Genomic DNA, 16,869 nt, shown 5'->3' with positions numbered 1-16,869 from the left:
ATGTCTGTGCTTGTGTCTGTACACACACACACACACACACACACACACACAAATTCAAAGTTCTTACAATGAACAGATAATATAATAAGTAATAGCAAAACACAGAAGAAGTAAGTCAACCATGCTCCTGCACATATACTGGACTCAGGGAGTTATTCAGAGAGACAGACAGACATGGGGACAGAGAACAAGAAGATATGAAGCTGATGAGGTGATCTGGGAAAACACGAGAGGAGAAGGAAGTTAAAACAGATAAAAAATACACTGAATGCATGTATAAAACTCAAAGACTAGAAATATTTTTTAAAGACAAATTGAACATAAACACTAGGTAAAAATGTACAATGGTGCACCCAATGTGCAACACATTTTCTCAAATCCTCATAAAGTTCTATATTGGAATTACCATATGTCTGAGCAATTCTACTTTCTAGGTATATGCTCAAACAGATGAAGACATATGTTCAAACAAAAATATGTATACATATTTACATTATTCTTAAATGCCAAAAAAGTAGAGAGAACAAATTTTCATTAATGGGTAAACAAAATGTGGCTGTATTATTACTCACCCACAAAAGGAAATATTAGTACATGCTGCCAGATGGGATACCTTGAAAATAAGCTGAGTTAAGTAGGTCAGTCATAAAAGGCCAGATTGGTTATCATTCACTGACAGAAGGCAGATAGCACTTGCCAGAATTGAGAGCAAAGAACAAACAAGGACTCCCAAGGTCCAGGGCTCCTTTGGGGATGAGCATCTTCTGGAATTAGAGAGTAGTATTTTATAAAACTATGTAAATATTCTAAAGCACACTGAATTACATCTTTTTTTTTTTCCTTAATTGAGACAGGGTCTGGCCTGGAACTTGCCATGTAGACCAGACTGGCCTCAAACTTAAAGGTCCACCTGCTTCTGCCTCCCGAGGGCTACTAGCTAGGATTAAAGGCATGCACCAACCACCCAACTTTTCTTCTCTTCTTTTTTGATTTATATTTTTTCAATTGTGTATTCGTAGGTGAGTATGTGCACAAGTGTGAAGGTGTTCATGGAGGCCAGAGACTTCAGAGCCCCTAAAGCTAACTGTGAGCCTTCAAAAGTGGGTGCTAGGAACCAGATATGGATGCTGGGAACCAAATTCAAGTTCTCTACAGGAACAGCATGCACTTCTAACTGCATTTCTCCACCCCTCTATCAAAAATTTTCTCCTGAAATAGGGCTTCAATATGTAGCCCAGGTCTCAAAAGCCTGTGTTCAAGCGATCTTCCTGCCTCAGTCTCCCAAGTAACTACACAGAATTTTACGTATAATTATCTTTAAAGCACACTGTAAGAAAATAGACCAAAACACTAGCAGTACCTACTCTGAGCGCTCGCATGTGGTTTCCCTTCCGTGTCCGGGCCCGGCAGGACTCGATCTCAGTCGCAAGCCCTGAATTCCGAGAGCACAGGTGTGCACTACACACCCAACTACATTCTTCGTGATTTCTCTAAACTCCCTAGCTTTCCTTACTGTCATTTTCATATACTGGTTTTTATAATATGCAAATTAATACATTTATGATAGTTTCAACTTTCCTAAGAGACAAGGTTTTGGTATGTTGCCCAGGCTGGCACAGAACTCCAGACCGAAGTTAGCCTCCTCCCCAGCCCGTAGACTAGCTGGAACTACAAGCGCACATGCTTCAAACAAAGGGCTTTGCTTTCTCCAATAAAGAAATTTACATGTTGTTCTTTTTAAAACAAAAAGGGTTTATGAAATCTTTGAGAATTTCATACACTGTGTTTTGGTGTGTATTTCCCCGCCCAATTCCTCCCACATCCACCCCCATTTCCCTACCTACCCAACTCCCTGTTCTCATTCGTTCCCCCACGGGCCGACACTGAATCCAGTTTACACTGACCAACTAACCACTCACAGGTGAGTGCCTGTCCCAAGATGATCAACAGACCAACTTTGCACCATTAAAGACAACTGACTCCCTCTCCCCACCGCTACCAAAAGCTCCTCGGCATCTGGACTTCATGCCCACCTCACCCTCTCCATGCAGGCATTTTGTACAGCTTGAACTTGTTCACGCCTTAGCATGCTGCCATATTGCTCTGCATTCCTGTGTACAAACACAAATGCCTTGGTATATACAGAAAGCAGGTTTCCTTCAAGTAATTCATTGCCTCTGCTCTTCTAATCACATATCTGTAAAATGTCTTATCAATTTTAAGTGGGAAATACATAGCAAATATATTTTCCAAAATATTCCCCAAATGTGAATCCCTGGGTTGAACCCCTCCATGCCTTGGAAACTGTTATTAGTAATTTGCTCTGTATATTACATCCTGGTGTTGCAAACAGACTATACCTCCCATTTGCCTTTATGTTGTGCCTGTGCCACAATACTTGGTTCACGGAAGGAATCAAGTGGACTGCAGTAAAGTTCTAATTAAATTACTTGACACAAATGGAAGAACGATTACAAGGAATAATGCATCCACAGGCAGAAGGCAGACAGAGAATGGATACCCTGACTGGCAAAAACAGGACTAGCTCTGTAGACGGGCTGGCGGACGGAAATGTGGACAGGCGGAGACCACTCAGAAACTCCTATCACAGGAATTTCTATCATTCCCATCATAGGAATTTTGTAACACGATTGTCTTTACTATGTGATCTAACCCTTTCACTACTGTGCCAAGCCTTTCTATCAGGACCCGCCTCTATTGCCCCACCTTTTTTAGATGTGCAGGGGATTAAACATAAGGCTTCCCTCATACAAAACTGTCCCTTCCTTGTTAGTCATTTAAGCAAGAAAACTTTTAGAAAGAGATAGAGCCAGATACTATTATACCAAATTTATTTATTTGGGGAAATATGACAAAGAGACCTTACATTTTCTCAGCTAATCTTTAATACAAAGATCTACTTTGCAGGAAGCACAGCACTTAAAGAGGCATAATTCAGCCACTCAAAGGCCCTAGATATTGGTAAGTGAAATACATATATCTCTGAAAGTTAAATAGAAAAACATTCCCACTGTCTTAGTGTAGCCTCAGATTATAAGAAAACCTAAGAAGGAAAGAAGAAAAATATATGGTATTAAAAGATAAAAAGAGATCTACTCAAGAATTCCTTAACTGGTAGCATATGCCTTGAAGCCCAGCACTCAAGAGACAGAGACAAGTGGATCTCTGCATCCTGGATAGCTTGTGGACTACCTGGTGAATTTTAGGCCAGTCAGGACTAAATAATGAGACCCTGTCTCAAAAGCACTAAACAAATGAAACCCAACAACATAAAGAAAGAATTCCTAGCAGAGGTAAAGAATGTTTGCAGGCCCACTAGCCTAGCCTGTGCTGCACAGCAGCAGAAAGGAAACACCCTCAGCAAGTGGAAGAGAGCATGTACCCGAAAACTGTTCTCTAACCTCTACATGCAAGCCATGTATGTCATGAGCATGCTCAATCCTCACACCACCAGCGCTCTCTCTCATACACACACACACACACACACACACACACACACACACCACAACACCCCTAAAAGTTCATTTAAAAGCTACTTAAGAAAAAAATTAAAGAACTGCTTATAGCAACAAGACACTGGAAACTCTTAAGACAGAAGTTCAGAATCTTGAATTCAGTCATAATAAGTAAGATTCCAGGCCCCACTAAAGACCAAATTGGTAACCTGGGAAATTGAAGGAAAAATCTCTAAAAATACAGAAGTGTGAGGACTGAATACTGACAACGAATTCAAAAGGCACTGAAGGAAGAGCCAAGAAAGAAGAGAATGCTGGTTAACACATAAGCCTGAAGAAGAAAACATGAAGAAACAATCCAGTCAGTAGCGGGCTACAAGAATTCTGCCTGTAATCTCAGCACTTAGGAGGTAGAGGAGGCCAAATGAGCAGCTGACGACCGCCCTTGGCCAAATAGCAGGCTGGAGGCCACCTCAGCTACACGAGCCCCTGTCTGAAACACCACTCAATAATGTCCCCCTCGTATTCACAAACAAAAGAAGGGGCTCATGAAAGGCTCTCTAACCAGAGCGGAAGATGAGAAGCACAAGACTAAAACTGTTCATTACAAATTTAACCTCTCGAGTTCAAATTAGTGCCGAGTCATCAACCCAATAAGAAACCGCACTAAAGACACCAGTGGCAAGGCAGATGAGGAAAGATTCTGGCCTTCTAGACATCTGTAAGTGGCAGAGTCATAAATAACTGAAAATTCCTTAAAGAATAAAAACAGGAGAGGGCATTAGGAGGAGTGGAGGGAGGGGAGGCTAAGATCAGGATATAATGTATGAGAGAAGAATAACACATATGAATAAAAAAAAGTTTCAAATAAATGTCCCATGGATGACATATTCTAAAAAATGAAGCAGTAATTTTGTACTCAAAAAATAAAATTTTAGTAACTAATAATTCTAAAATTTCTACACACAGCCAAACTTGTCAACCAAGTATGAAAATAAAGTCCATTTTTACACATATAAGAACTTAGAATATCTACAATCAAAAGCACACAGGCGTGAGTGCACACACAAAGAAGGGTAATAAAGTTTTAATTAAAGTTACACTGCTAAGGGCTGGGATAGCAGCTCAATGTAGTTATCAACATTGCGCAATGTCTTAGGCTTTTTTAGTCATCATATTTATTTATGTATTGTGTGTGGGTGTGGCTGTGCATGTGCCACACACATGCATGGAAGTCAAAGCATTCAATGTCTCTTCCCACCTTGTGGCTTAGCCACAAGAACTTCTACCAGCCAAGACATCTCACTGGCACTCCAAAGCCTTAGGTCTGATTCCGAGCAACAGAATAAAATAAAAGGGTTAACAATATTGTTTACTTCTGAGAAGCGATTTTACATTTTATGTACAATTGCACTGTTAAAAGTTTGGTTTTCACTATATACAGCTATATTTAATAATTTTAAAGGAATAAAAGTAAAAGTATTTCCACTAAAATATCAACAAACAATAGTGGTACAGTACATTTTTCCTATTAGTCATGCGTGACTGCATAATGAAATTTCAATCAATAATAAATCACACATACTGGTGGTCCCATAACACAATGGAGCTGACAACTTCCTATACCTAGGAACACCACAGTAGTGCGGCATGGCACGGCACGGCACTCATGGCAAAGTCTATCAAAGATATTTGTGAATATTTAACATCACGACCAGTGGTTTTCAACCTGTAGGTCACGACACCCTTGGGGTTGAACAACCCTTTCACAGAAGACACCCAAGACCATCAGAAAACACATGTTTACAGGACTCATAACAATAGCAAAATTACAGTCATGACATGGCAAGGAAAATACAAATTTATGGTTGGGGTAATTTACAACATGAGGAGCTGTATTAAAGGGTTGAAGCATTAGGAAGGCTGAGACCCACTGGCCTAGACAGATAGGTAAGTTCTTAGTTGCTGGAAAACTGGATTAAAACTTTTATACACCAAGTGGACTCATTATGGGTTTTTTGCTGGAAAGTTTTTTACTGGTTGGTGGTGGTAAGGATAGTTGTTGAGAAACAAGCAGCGTGTTGCTCAGTAACCCAGACTGTCCTTGAACTGAGGATCCTCTTCCACCACCTGAATGCTGGGCTAACAGGCCATTATTACCACAGAACACTCTTATTTTTGAAATAACTGTAAAATAAACTCAAGGGGCAGGGGCAGACATGGCTCAGGCCAAAGGTGCTCACCCCAAGCCTGATAACCTGAGTTCAACCCCAGCATCCACATGATAGAAGGCAAGAAAGGATACATCCAAGTTGTTCTCTGACCCCCACATATGCACCATGGCACATGTGCTCACAGTCATACACACACGCATGCACACACACACACACACACGCATGCACGCACACTTTATTTTTCAATTCTTTAAGGGGTCACAGTGGGTGCTAACATGAATCAGCAGTTCAAGGGAGCTTGCTGATGCTCTCCCCAAACACCTATGTCGGATAGCTCAGAAGCACCTGTAACTCCAGCTCTACCAAGCTCCAGGTCTTCCTCTAGTCTCAAGGGCACGTACACACACAGCATACATATGCAGATAAACCTTTAAAAAAAAGAAAAGGCTAAATATGTTCACCAGTAACTCAAAAACAGCATGCAGCATCACTGCTTTTCTCAAAAGTTAGCTTACTTTTTCATTTTGCGTGTAAAAAATGTTTTTTCTTTCTTACAGGGCTGGGAAGCAAACCCAGAACCTCAAGTAGGCATGCCAAAAGCTCTGGGGCTTGGCCAGCATTCCTGTCCTGCGGTGTGGTTACTGCTACTGTCTCTCTGAAGTGACTTAAAGCACTGAGGAAAGCCAATGCTTTTAGGTTTCCATGCAATGTTTTTACATGACTTTCTTTGAAATGCTCTATGTACCTACCTGTGGATCCCGAGGCTGTGCAAACATCGCACCTCAACAACACGGGGCAAACTTCATGTGGACCTTAAGCAGTTGAGGATTATGGTAAACCCACGTGTACAAGGGGCACAGCAAACATAAATTTAAAGCTGTGTTTGGAACACAGTATTGTATTATAAACTATTCTTTTCTTTTCTATTTTTAAATAGAAAATGCATTTAAAGTCTCTACAAGAAAGCTGTGCTTTTCCTGTAGTAAGACTTAACTATATTTGTTTGATCCCCCAGTACCGTAAGAGAGGACTTACTATATTTGAAATTAAGGATATTTTATGAGAATATCAATTATCTGGGGACTTTAAAGATTTTTATTTCTCTGCTCGCCTGTAGAACTCAAACCTCAATTTAAAAAATTGACTGCCGCACACCCGTATTCTGAATGACATCCTGTCACCTCTCTTGAGGCTCTCCTTTATCCTGCATGGTGCATGCTCCAAACAGCTATTCCAGGAAGTGTCGGACTCTCAGCTATTTATACATGGACAAAATCTTTAAAATAGCATCATTGGCTAACTCTGCATGGTTCCAGACCAAAAACACTATTTTTAAGAAATGCCTGAGTTAGTTACTTAACTTTAAAATGCACTCTAAAAATAGAATTTCTTGACACTCTATTTTAGTACCAAAAGGGAGTACTAACATTGCACAGCCTCAACACCATAACAAGTTCATCTTTTACAAACACCGAGGTGGGGTGATCTTTGGGTTTGGGGTTTGTTTGTTTGTTTGTTTTTGAGACAAGTTCTCACTACACAGCTCTGGTTGGCCTGGAACTTGTTATATATACCTGGCTGGACTCACAGAGACCCGCCTGCCTCTATGTTCCACTGCTGGGATTAAAGGTGTGTGCCATACCAAGGAAAATTCAGCTTTTAAGAAGCAAAAAAGATCTAAGTACTCTTACCCTAATGATACCACCAAGAAAATGTCAAACTATTATATATTAAGTATGAATAGTCTATAGCAACATCTAACCCTGACTGTATATTATTTTTCAAAAATAGGTTCATTTATTATCATATATTAACCTATTTATCCAGTATATCAAGTCCCAAAATAAGTGACAAAAAAGTAAAAAATACTTCCTTCATCAATACTTACATGCACTGTATTTTAAAACCCATTCTAGTTAAAATTCTATGCTACTAAAACATTAACATCTAAAAGTAATGCACATGTCCTACGGCAAGCAAATAATTCATCACTTATCCTTATGAATATCTTTAAAGCCACTTCTTAATCTCCAGTCTCTAGAGGTGTATCTTGTACATCATAGTATTAGCAAAGAATTTCAAGTCATTATTTCCAAAGGTAAAGAGTTTCTAGGAATTTAACTCCTAGCTATATTAATATGCAAAATTGCACTTACTAGGATATTCGCTAGCGTCAGTACTAAAATAACCCTAACGTTTCATCAAGAGAAACAGTCAAAACACGCCAACAAACTAGAAAACAGTAAGACTATTAACAAGCCATTCTGCACCTAAGACATGCAATGATCAATCTTCAAGTTGTAGAAGTTTAAGAAGAGAAATATACAGACCACAGCATTTATCATATCAAATGGCCCATTTAATATAGACACAGAAGAAAACCTATCTAGAAGCTACCTCCAGAGAGGAAAGTGGGTGACAGGAAGATCTGTCACCCTACTTTTCATGCCCTTGGCAACTATTAAATAAGCATGTTCTTTACTTTACAAAATACTTTTTTAAAGATCTATTTTTTATTTTCTGGGTTTCAGTTTTGCCTACATGTATCTACGTGTACCACATCCATGGATGGTGCCCATGAAGACCAGAAGAGTTCATGGGATACCCTGGAGCTGGAGTTACAGATGATTATGAGCCACTATGTGGGTGTTAGGAATTAAACCTGGGTCCTCTGGAAGAGTAGCAAAGTGCTCTTAACTGCTAAACCACCTCTTCCGCCCACAAAATACTTTTTTTGAAATACTAATTAAGAATCTTCAATTCATTTCTAAGCCTGGCGCAGGTCCTTTTACAATATCTACAACATTGGTCTTATCAATCTACTTCAGACTCAATTGTAGGACAGCACAACTGAGAAGGCTGCACAAAATCTAAATATATCTGCTGTTTCATAAGGTTTGCTGACTACTGCTTTTATCAAAATTGACTGAAAAATTATTTCCCTTAGGCCTCAAAAATAAAGTTTTGAAAGTTTGTATTACAAAAAGTAAGCTATATAATATAAACCAATGTTTACCTCATTTACTAAATGCTAAAAATAAATTTTTACCATAAATCTGTAACATCAAAAAAGAATTCCTAAAATATATGAGTGCTGACATTTTCTAAGCATTGCTATAAAATTACTATTAAAAGCACAGAAGACAGAATTCACAGTCTAGCAAAAACTGGTCTGGTCAAAGAGGGAAAATGCTTACTATGTCAAAATAACTATTTTCCTTCTCAACATCTATTAAAAGAAACTGTAAGGTATGATAGATAGTATGTGCCTCCAGTTCCAGCACTCTGGCATCTGGAGCAAGGAGGATGGCGAGTTCAAAAACACCCTGGGCTACATAGCAAGCCTTTGTCCCAAAATGGAGGGAGGCAGCTTAAAGGTTTAACTCCTTAGAGGAAAAAATTATATAAACAGAGAGAGAAAGAGGGAGAGAGACAGACTGACTGACTGACTAGAGCTAGAGAGCTGGGAATGTAGTAGCTACGTTGCTACTGGGTCAGCCTAGGCTTACAAAGCCTTGGGTTTGCCTCCAGCGACTACATTAACCAGGTGTTGGGGCTTGTGCCTATAACCCTAGCACTGAGAGGTGGGGAAGAGATCAGACGTTCAAGTTCAGGTTAGTCTAAAATCGCTGGGTCTGGTTAATGCTATAGAAATATATCTAGTCACCTCTCTCATATAACATCACCACTTCGCCGGGCAATGGTGGCACATGCCTTTAATCCCAGCACTCGGGAGGCAGAGGCAGGCGGATCTCTGTGAGTTCGAGACCAGCCTGGTCTACAGAGCTAGTTCCAGGACAGGCTCCAAAGCCACAGAGAAACCCTGTCTCGAAAAACCAAAAAAACAAAAAACAAAAAAAAAAAAAACATTACCACTTCAATTTCAGACAGTCACTGGGGGGAAAAATCAGGCCTATTAGTGCACGTCTTTAATCACAGCACACAGAAGGTAGAGGCAGATGGTTCTGTATAAGTCAAAGGCCAGCCAGATCAGCATGTAGGTTCCAAGCCAGCCAGAGCTACACAGTAAGACCCTGTCTCAGAAAAACTATACATATATACAATGTATATATTGTGAGTGTATATATGTACACATGCATTATGTGTGGTTTTTATGCATACATGTGTTATATACCTTATGTGTATTTATGTACTGTGTATGTATTTATTATATATGTGTACAGATTGTGTGTATACTACACACACATACATATGTGCATGTATATACATAGGTACGTGCATGTATGCATGTTTTATGTATATGTGTGTATGTGTGGACACCCATATATATATATATATATATATATATATATATATATATATAACTTCAATCTGTTCTTAAGGTTAAGAGAACACATTTTCAAATTTGTGGCACTTTTAAAAATTCAACAATTTGCCGGGCGGTGGTGGCGCACGCCTTTAATCCCAGCACTTGGGAGGCAGAGGCAGGTGGATCTCTGTGAGTTCGAGACCAGCCTGGTCTACAAGAGCTAGTTCCAGGACAGGCTCCAAAACCACAGAGAAACCCTGTCTCGAAAAACCAAAAAAAATAAAAATAAAAATTCAACAATTTGTGTTTGTTTCCAACAACGTCTCATTATGAGACCCAGGGTGGGCTTTGAAGCCGTATTTCTCCTGCCTCCAGCTCCTGAGTGATGGGTGGTATTATAAGTATGTGCCACACACACAGCTAGCATAAGTTTTGATTGTGTGTGTATTCAACGCTGAAGCAGACACTGAAGCTAACAATATCTGAGAGACTGTAACATCATTTATAGTGATGCTACATCAGGAAGGAGGAAGCGATGCATATCTGAGCTCAGTGAGTGACTATGGAAAGACTTCTGAAAGAAAGCAGAAAGATGGGTATTGAAGTATGAGCAAGAATTGGCAGATAGTGAGGATAAAGAGATCAGGACAATGACAACCCCATTCTAGTTAAAATGTAGAAGAATGTCAGACATGAAAGACCTAAGTCCTAGAAAACGTAGTCCAGCGCTACGAAAGTGAATCAGGGAACTGGTCAGGATCTCATTGCAAATGTCTTCGATGCCTAATTAAGGGACTGATGAGTAGATCTGATCCTGTAGGACGTAAGAAATGTACAATTTTCCCAAACAAAAATAAAATATGCCTGACTTTATTTTCAGGAAATGACAACGACAGCGGCCTGGATCGTGGTCCACGGTGAGAAAAGACTGAAGGCAGACCCCAATCCCGCTACCCCTCACAGCGAATAATGGCCTACAGCAGTAACAGCAGAAGCAGCTAGGCACACAGTCTCTTCTGTTGTTTGCCTTGCGCTGGGGATTGAATCTGGAGTCTTGTGCAAGCGCCGAGCTTTACCCTGAATGCTGCCTCCTCCTCTGCACTCCTTTTATAAATGCCCTTTTCATGTCATTTTTTCCATATTTCTGGTATGAGTACATTTTTTTTTCATGAAAGGAGTGCTCAGAATAAAATTAACAAAGCAAGAGGCAAACCGGCTTTTTTTCATTAGGAAGAAAAATATACCACAAAATACAAGAATTCCTATCTAGACCGCAGGCTTCCTAAGTGCTGTGTGACAATGGGCTCAACAACCTCTCAGAGCTCTGAGTTTCCCATGTGCAAAAAAGGGGAATCAGAATAGATGGCCTAAAGTTCTTGACAGTTGAGAAACACTATTATCACGGAGCTAACCACTCTTCAGCCTTCAGAATCCACCAATAAAAAGGCAAGTATGGGGGCTGGGGAGATGGCTGAGGTTAAGAACACTGCCTGTTCCTCCAGAGGACCTGGGTTCAATTCCCAGCACCCACATGCAGTTTACAACTGTCTGTAACCTCAGTTCCAGAGGATTTGACAACTTCACACCAATTCACATGAAATAAAGTTTAAAAAAATTTAAAAAAAATTTTAAAAAAAGGCAAGTATGTTCATCTACCACGCAACTGTGAAAACGCCACTCAAAATCGGCAGATGCGGCTGCACCTACTATTTGCTCGTGTATACCCACAAGTACTTACATCTACTTGTGAAGGACTTCATGACACATTAAAACATCACTCACCACTCATCTGAAACCTTAGGACAAAACCGAAACTTTTTCCTGTTTGTTTGTTTTTCAAGACAGGATTTCTTTGTGTAGCCTTGGCTGGCCTGGAACTCACTGTGTAGATCAGGCTGGCCTCCAACTCACAGAAAAGAACTCAAATTCCTTAAAAGCTCTGGCAGCCATTTCATTTTTAATTACCAGAGGTTTTCGACCAATGGGCTGCGAACCTTTTCACAGGGATCACATATCAGACATCCTGCATATCATATATTTACATTACAATTCATAACAGTAGCAAAATTACAGTTATGAAGCAGCAATGAAAAGAACTTTATGGTTGACATGAAGAACTGTATTAAAGGGTTGCACCATTAGGAAGGCTGAGAACCACTGAATTAAGTACCTTTCTAAAACATGAATCAAAAAACTTTCTTTGTTTTTAGTCTTGGAAATGCAACTCACATTAGGCCAAGTGTTCACACAGAACTCTATGCTCTGACATTGGGTTTTTCTGGCCCTTTTAATGAAAAGACATTTTAACAATATCCTTTTATTAAAAGTGTTCCTAACTAGAAAAGCATTGTCTTCAGGCTTGTCACTATAAATTTTTACGTTCAGTTTTGTTTTGTTTTTTGAGACATATATAGCCAAGTATGGTCTTGAACTTGTGATCCTCCTGGCTCCACATGCTTAGGAGTTGGGATTACAAGACCAGTTTACGTGGTGTACAACCCAGAGCCTTCGGGGTGCTAGGCAAGCACTCTGCCAATTGAGTTACATCCCCAGCACAGCCTAGAACTTTCTACTAATAAAGAAAAACTGCATGACTTCTCACTCAGACTAAAAAAATCTAAAATATCCTGGAGCTGGAAGCATAGCTCAGAGCAGACTGCATGCTTAGTAGTCTCAAGGCCCTAGATTTATCCCCAGCAAAAATAAATTTGGGCCAACAAGATGGTTCAGCAGGTGAAGGTCTGATAATGCCAGGAGCACAACTTGAATTCAGCCCCAGAACTAGATAGAGATAGATGAGAAGCAGTGAGCTGTCTCCTGACCTCCAGACGGATGCCACAGTCCACACAAAATATTTCTAATAAGTGAATTTTAGGTAAACCTGATTTTATTTTATTAGTCACTTATTTACTTTGAACGCCTCAGGGAGAGGGAGCCCACATGCCACAGCTGTGGGGGTCAGAGGACAACTTTGTGGAAATGGTTCTCTGCTTCCTCCATGTGCATCCCCGTGAGCCAACTTCGGCCCCATGCTTGGCAACAGGTCCTTCTACCCGACGTGCCATCTTGAGGGCCCAAGTCTGATTGTTTTCTTTAAAGGGAATCAATTTTTCCTTCTAAACAAACAAAAAAAAAAATAGTGAACAAAAACTTTATTAGAGGAAAAAAATCTTGGAGGAAATAAACCCTGGTGCCATGTTGTACAGCAAAGAAACTGCATATAATCATGATATCCAACATGATCAAGTAAGCTAGAAATAAGAATTTTGAGTGGTTTTGACACATTAAATATTCGAGGAGACACCTTTACCCTGATTTAATCAGTATACAATGTATATATGGATCAAAACATCATCTAGTACCACACAAGTATGTAAATCTTTATGCACCAATTAAATATAAAAAACAGACACATTTTGCATTTCTAGCCTGCTATAAATTTACACTGCATGATACAGCCTATATTAAAAATCTCACTTTGAAGGACTGTGTGTAAGCTATCACTAAAGCATGAGCAAAGGTTTTTCTACTGAGGGTTATGTCTTCCATTATTCTAAAGACCTAACAATTTCTTGTTGATATATGTTAGTGTGTGGATATAACCATAGAGAGTGTTACATATGCTGGAGTCATTTCTCTCTAGCAAGCCCACATCTCCCTTGCTCCCTACGATAGCATCAAGCATCACTGTTTTTCCCAGACCTGGGAAAAACCTGAAAAGAGGTGAACAGTACTTCACAATGATCAGAGGGTAAAATCTTTTACTATGCAAATCTGCACCACTGTTGAGAACCATCACCAAAACCTTCTGTTCTTTCAAATTGCTGATTAGTAATGAACATAAAACTAATCCCAGCAGCAGCCCACAAGAGATTTGGGTGTTTAGTGTAAATCCAGGAATCTAGACCAACACTCAATCCAAGAAAAATAAGATAAATAAAACCTATCACAGTTTGTTTTACATGTGATACAGTGGTCTGAACTAGTATTTCTAAGTAGGACTTTTTTGGTTTTGGGGTTGACGGCGGTTGTTTGGTTTGAGGGGTTTTTATTTTGTTTTGTCCCTCAAGACAGACTTTCTCTGTGTAGCCCTGGCAGTTCTGAATCTCAACCTGTAGATCTAGTTGCCCTCAAACTCAAAGAGATTTGCCTGCCTCTGCCTATAAATCATTTGTTATTGTTGTTGCTGCTGTTTTTAAATTCTACCTTGAAAATACAACTGGCCTTATTTTATTTATCTAATTTATCAATTTTACTCAAGGAAAAAGTGTATTTAAATCAAGGTCTTTGTTAGAGAGACATAATGGAAAACACATAGAAGCAGGTGGGCAATGTGTTTTGTTGCAAGTTCCATCATTCAATGAAATTCAAAATCAGAATATTTTTAAATTTTCTCAGTTTCCAGGCAAAAATAAAAATATTTTAAATTAAAACTTTTTTTAATTCTAGATGAAGTGTATTACAAAGTTAGCATGGAAGGGAGGGGAGAGCCACTTCAATTATTTTGTAACAATGTCCAAACAGTAGCACTGGATTTGCTTTTCTCAAACATCCCAGGGAGGATTCCCACTGGAATACCAATTTAACCATTAGAGTGGGTACTCTGAAGACAAAGTACAAGTCAATTGTAGTACCCTACAGCTCCTGGCGAGCGCTCAAGGACACATGGTAATTAAAAGAAACAACTCGTTCTGCTGAGTAGGTTGGCCTGTAGGGTCATACCTGCAACAGTAATCATCCTGGAAACCTGGACAGTACTTCTAATCTTCAGAGCACTGTATATGAAACACTTCATACGCTTATGCTTTTTTCTCTTATAAAATTAGCATGTATACTGCCTACTTTGATGCTAGAGTTCTTTACCCAACCAATCAAATTACAGGAGTGTGAAGAAGGCACCCTAATTAGCACTTCAAATCTAAGGTTGTGGTGACAATCTGCTTTTCAAAATGCTTCACTAAGATCCTAAAAACTCTCTTTTATATAGTCTGACAGTCCTTAGCGTCGGAGACTGTCTCCCCTAGTTACAGAACCCAGGGAAAAGGAATTTCTTCCAAGATGGGACCAAGGAGACAACTGGCTTTAAACCCACCATTTGTACGCCAGAAGCAGGTTCTACCCGTCCTACTCTGGCCTGAAGAAGACATCGCGATACATTATCAAGTTTGTCTTTTACTAATAAAACAATCCATAAATGCTTCCCAAGAGATTCCTATAGTTTCCCTCAACTCCTAAGAATTTGTGGTTCAGGTCCGAGTCTGTGACTCAGTTTTCTGTTCTTGATGGTCTAGGTTCTCGATATACACTACGAAAGCTCGCAGTCATTTGACAGGAGGATACAATACTCAAGATTTCTTCTTGAAGAAGAAAAGGGACGACGGATGTGGTGGAGCACGCCTTTAATCACAGTACTTGAGAGGCAGAGGCAGGAGGATCTCTGAGTTCCAGGCCAGCCAGGAGTGCACAGAGACCTTGTCTTAAAGATAGCCATGAGGCAGGAAAGCAGGAAAGTCAGGCACTAAAGAACACCAAACGCCTGTGGTAATAATCAGTTACCCTCCATCTTCAGACTGCTGAGTTCAGGACGTTAGGACGTGGAATCGGAAGCAGGTGAGCTGTCAGTGTCAGGAAGTCCGCAGGTAAGTAACAGGGATGCTGGCTGGGTTGACAGCGCCCAGGGAGTCAGACCCCCAAGGGCCTGCTAGGACCCAAGCGCGCCGCCACCAGACGGGCGGCGCCCCCGCGAGCATTCAAACAGCCGCCCCGGGAAGGCGCTGCGCCGATTGGAAGTTCCACTACGACCGTCACCAGCACAGGGCCATAGCGGTAACTCTTTAGTCAAGCCCTCCCAGACCTCTGCGAGTCCCCCGGGACCAGACCTCTAAACTCCACCTCCAGGCGCGGTCTCCACCGGGTCCCGTCGCCCGCTATAAGCAGGCAGCGGCGGCGAGTCGCGGCGGGACCGATGCCCCCGACGGGGCTGCGCTGTACGACTTCGAGGGGCGCGACCGGCCAGCGGGGGGCGGCAGTACAAGTGTCCCCAAGTCTGCCCCGGGGCGCCGCTTCCCGACCCACGCCGCCTCGCCCCGTGGGCTCCGACCCACCCAGCCCTCCGGATCGCCGCAGCGGCGGGGACCGGGCGAGCCCACTCCCCCGCCCGCGCTCTTACCCATCTTTCCGCCTCGCCTTGTAGACATGCCCGTAGGTGCCGCGTCCCACTTTGCACCCTTCGTACTCAAACAGATCCTCCACCCGCTCCCGCTCCGCCGCCAGCTTCGCCTTGAAATCATAATCCATTGTCTGCTTCCCCCATAGAGAAACCGGGACGCGGGGGCCGCCGCCACTCAGTCCCTCCGCCGCCGCCGCTCCACTTCTCCAACAGCCGCCGCTCGGGCGCGCGCGCGCCGCCCGCCGTTCCGCGGTCTGCCTTCAGCAAGGGACTCCTCGGCGGCCGAGGCAGCCACCTCCTCCGCCTCCTCCTCCTCCGCGGTGGCGGCGGAGGCTCCCGCAGGCACCCACAGTCCCGCCTCCCCCCTTCATTTCCTTGTTTTGGAACCTGGTGGGCCGCGCCGCGGCTTTCTCGAACTCATTAACAAACCAAGCGGCCCGCCCCGAAGTCGCGGGACATCCTGGGAAATGTAGTTCAAGAGGCCTCGGAAGCCGCACCAGTTTCTCGGACGCGAGGAATACAGTTCCCAGGGTTCCTCGGGCCATTTCAGCCACGCCTCCACCAGGCAAGAACGCCTGCGCACAGCCGCCGCCCCACCCCCTCAGGTAGCCGGCGACTAGCTGTTCCTGTTAACTATAGCGCGAAGTTACAGCGAGCTTTCTGGAAGCCCGTGGGAGCTGTTGGGAGGGAAGCCTTTGCTCTGCTGGGAAAGGAGACAACCGGCCCCGACTCCCCTGGGCGAAGAAAGCCGGAAGCACCTCACGCGCGCCTTGCTCGGGA

General features: G+C 42.0%; 1 protein-coding gene across 1 annotated transcript in view; it reads right to left on the bottom strand.

Moving 5' to 3' along the window:
• Positions 1-16,499, bottom strand: part of Cdk19 (cyclin dependent kinase 19) — a 139,864-nt gene extending 123,365 nt beyond the window's left edge. The window contains exon 1 of the mRNA XM_057761339.1: positions 16,090-16,499. Coding sequence (XP_057617322.1) covers positions 16,090-16,217 — 128 coding nt within the window. The 5' untranslated portion in view covers positions 16,218-16,499. The remainder of the gene's footprint in view (positions 1-16,089) is intronic.
• Between the last annotated feature and the right edge of the window lie 370 nt (positions 16,500-16,869).

The sequence above is a fragment of the Chionomys nivalis genome, chromosome 2 (assembly GCF_950005125.1).
Source record: "Chionomys nivalis chromosome 2, mChiNiv1.1, whole genome shotgun sequence".
NCBI classification, from domain to species: domain Eukaryota; kingdom Metazoa; phylum Chordata; class Mammalia; order Rodentia; family Cricetidae; genus Chionomys; species Chionomys nivalis.
This window is presented reverse-complemented; position numbering and strand designations above follow the sequence as displayed.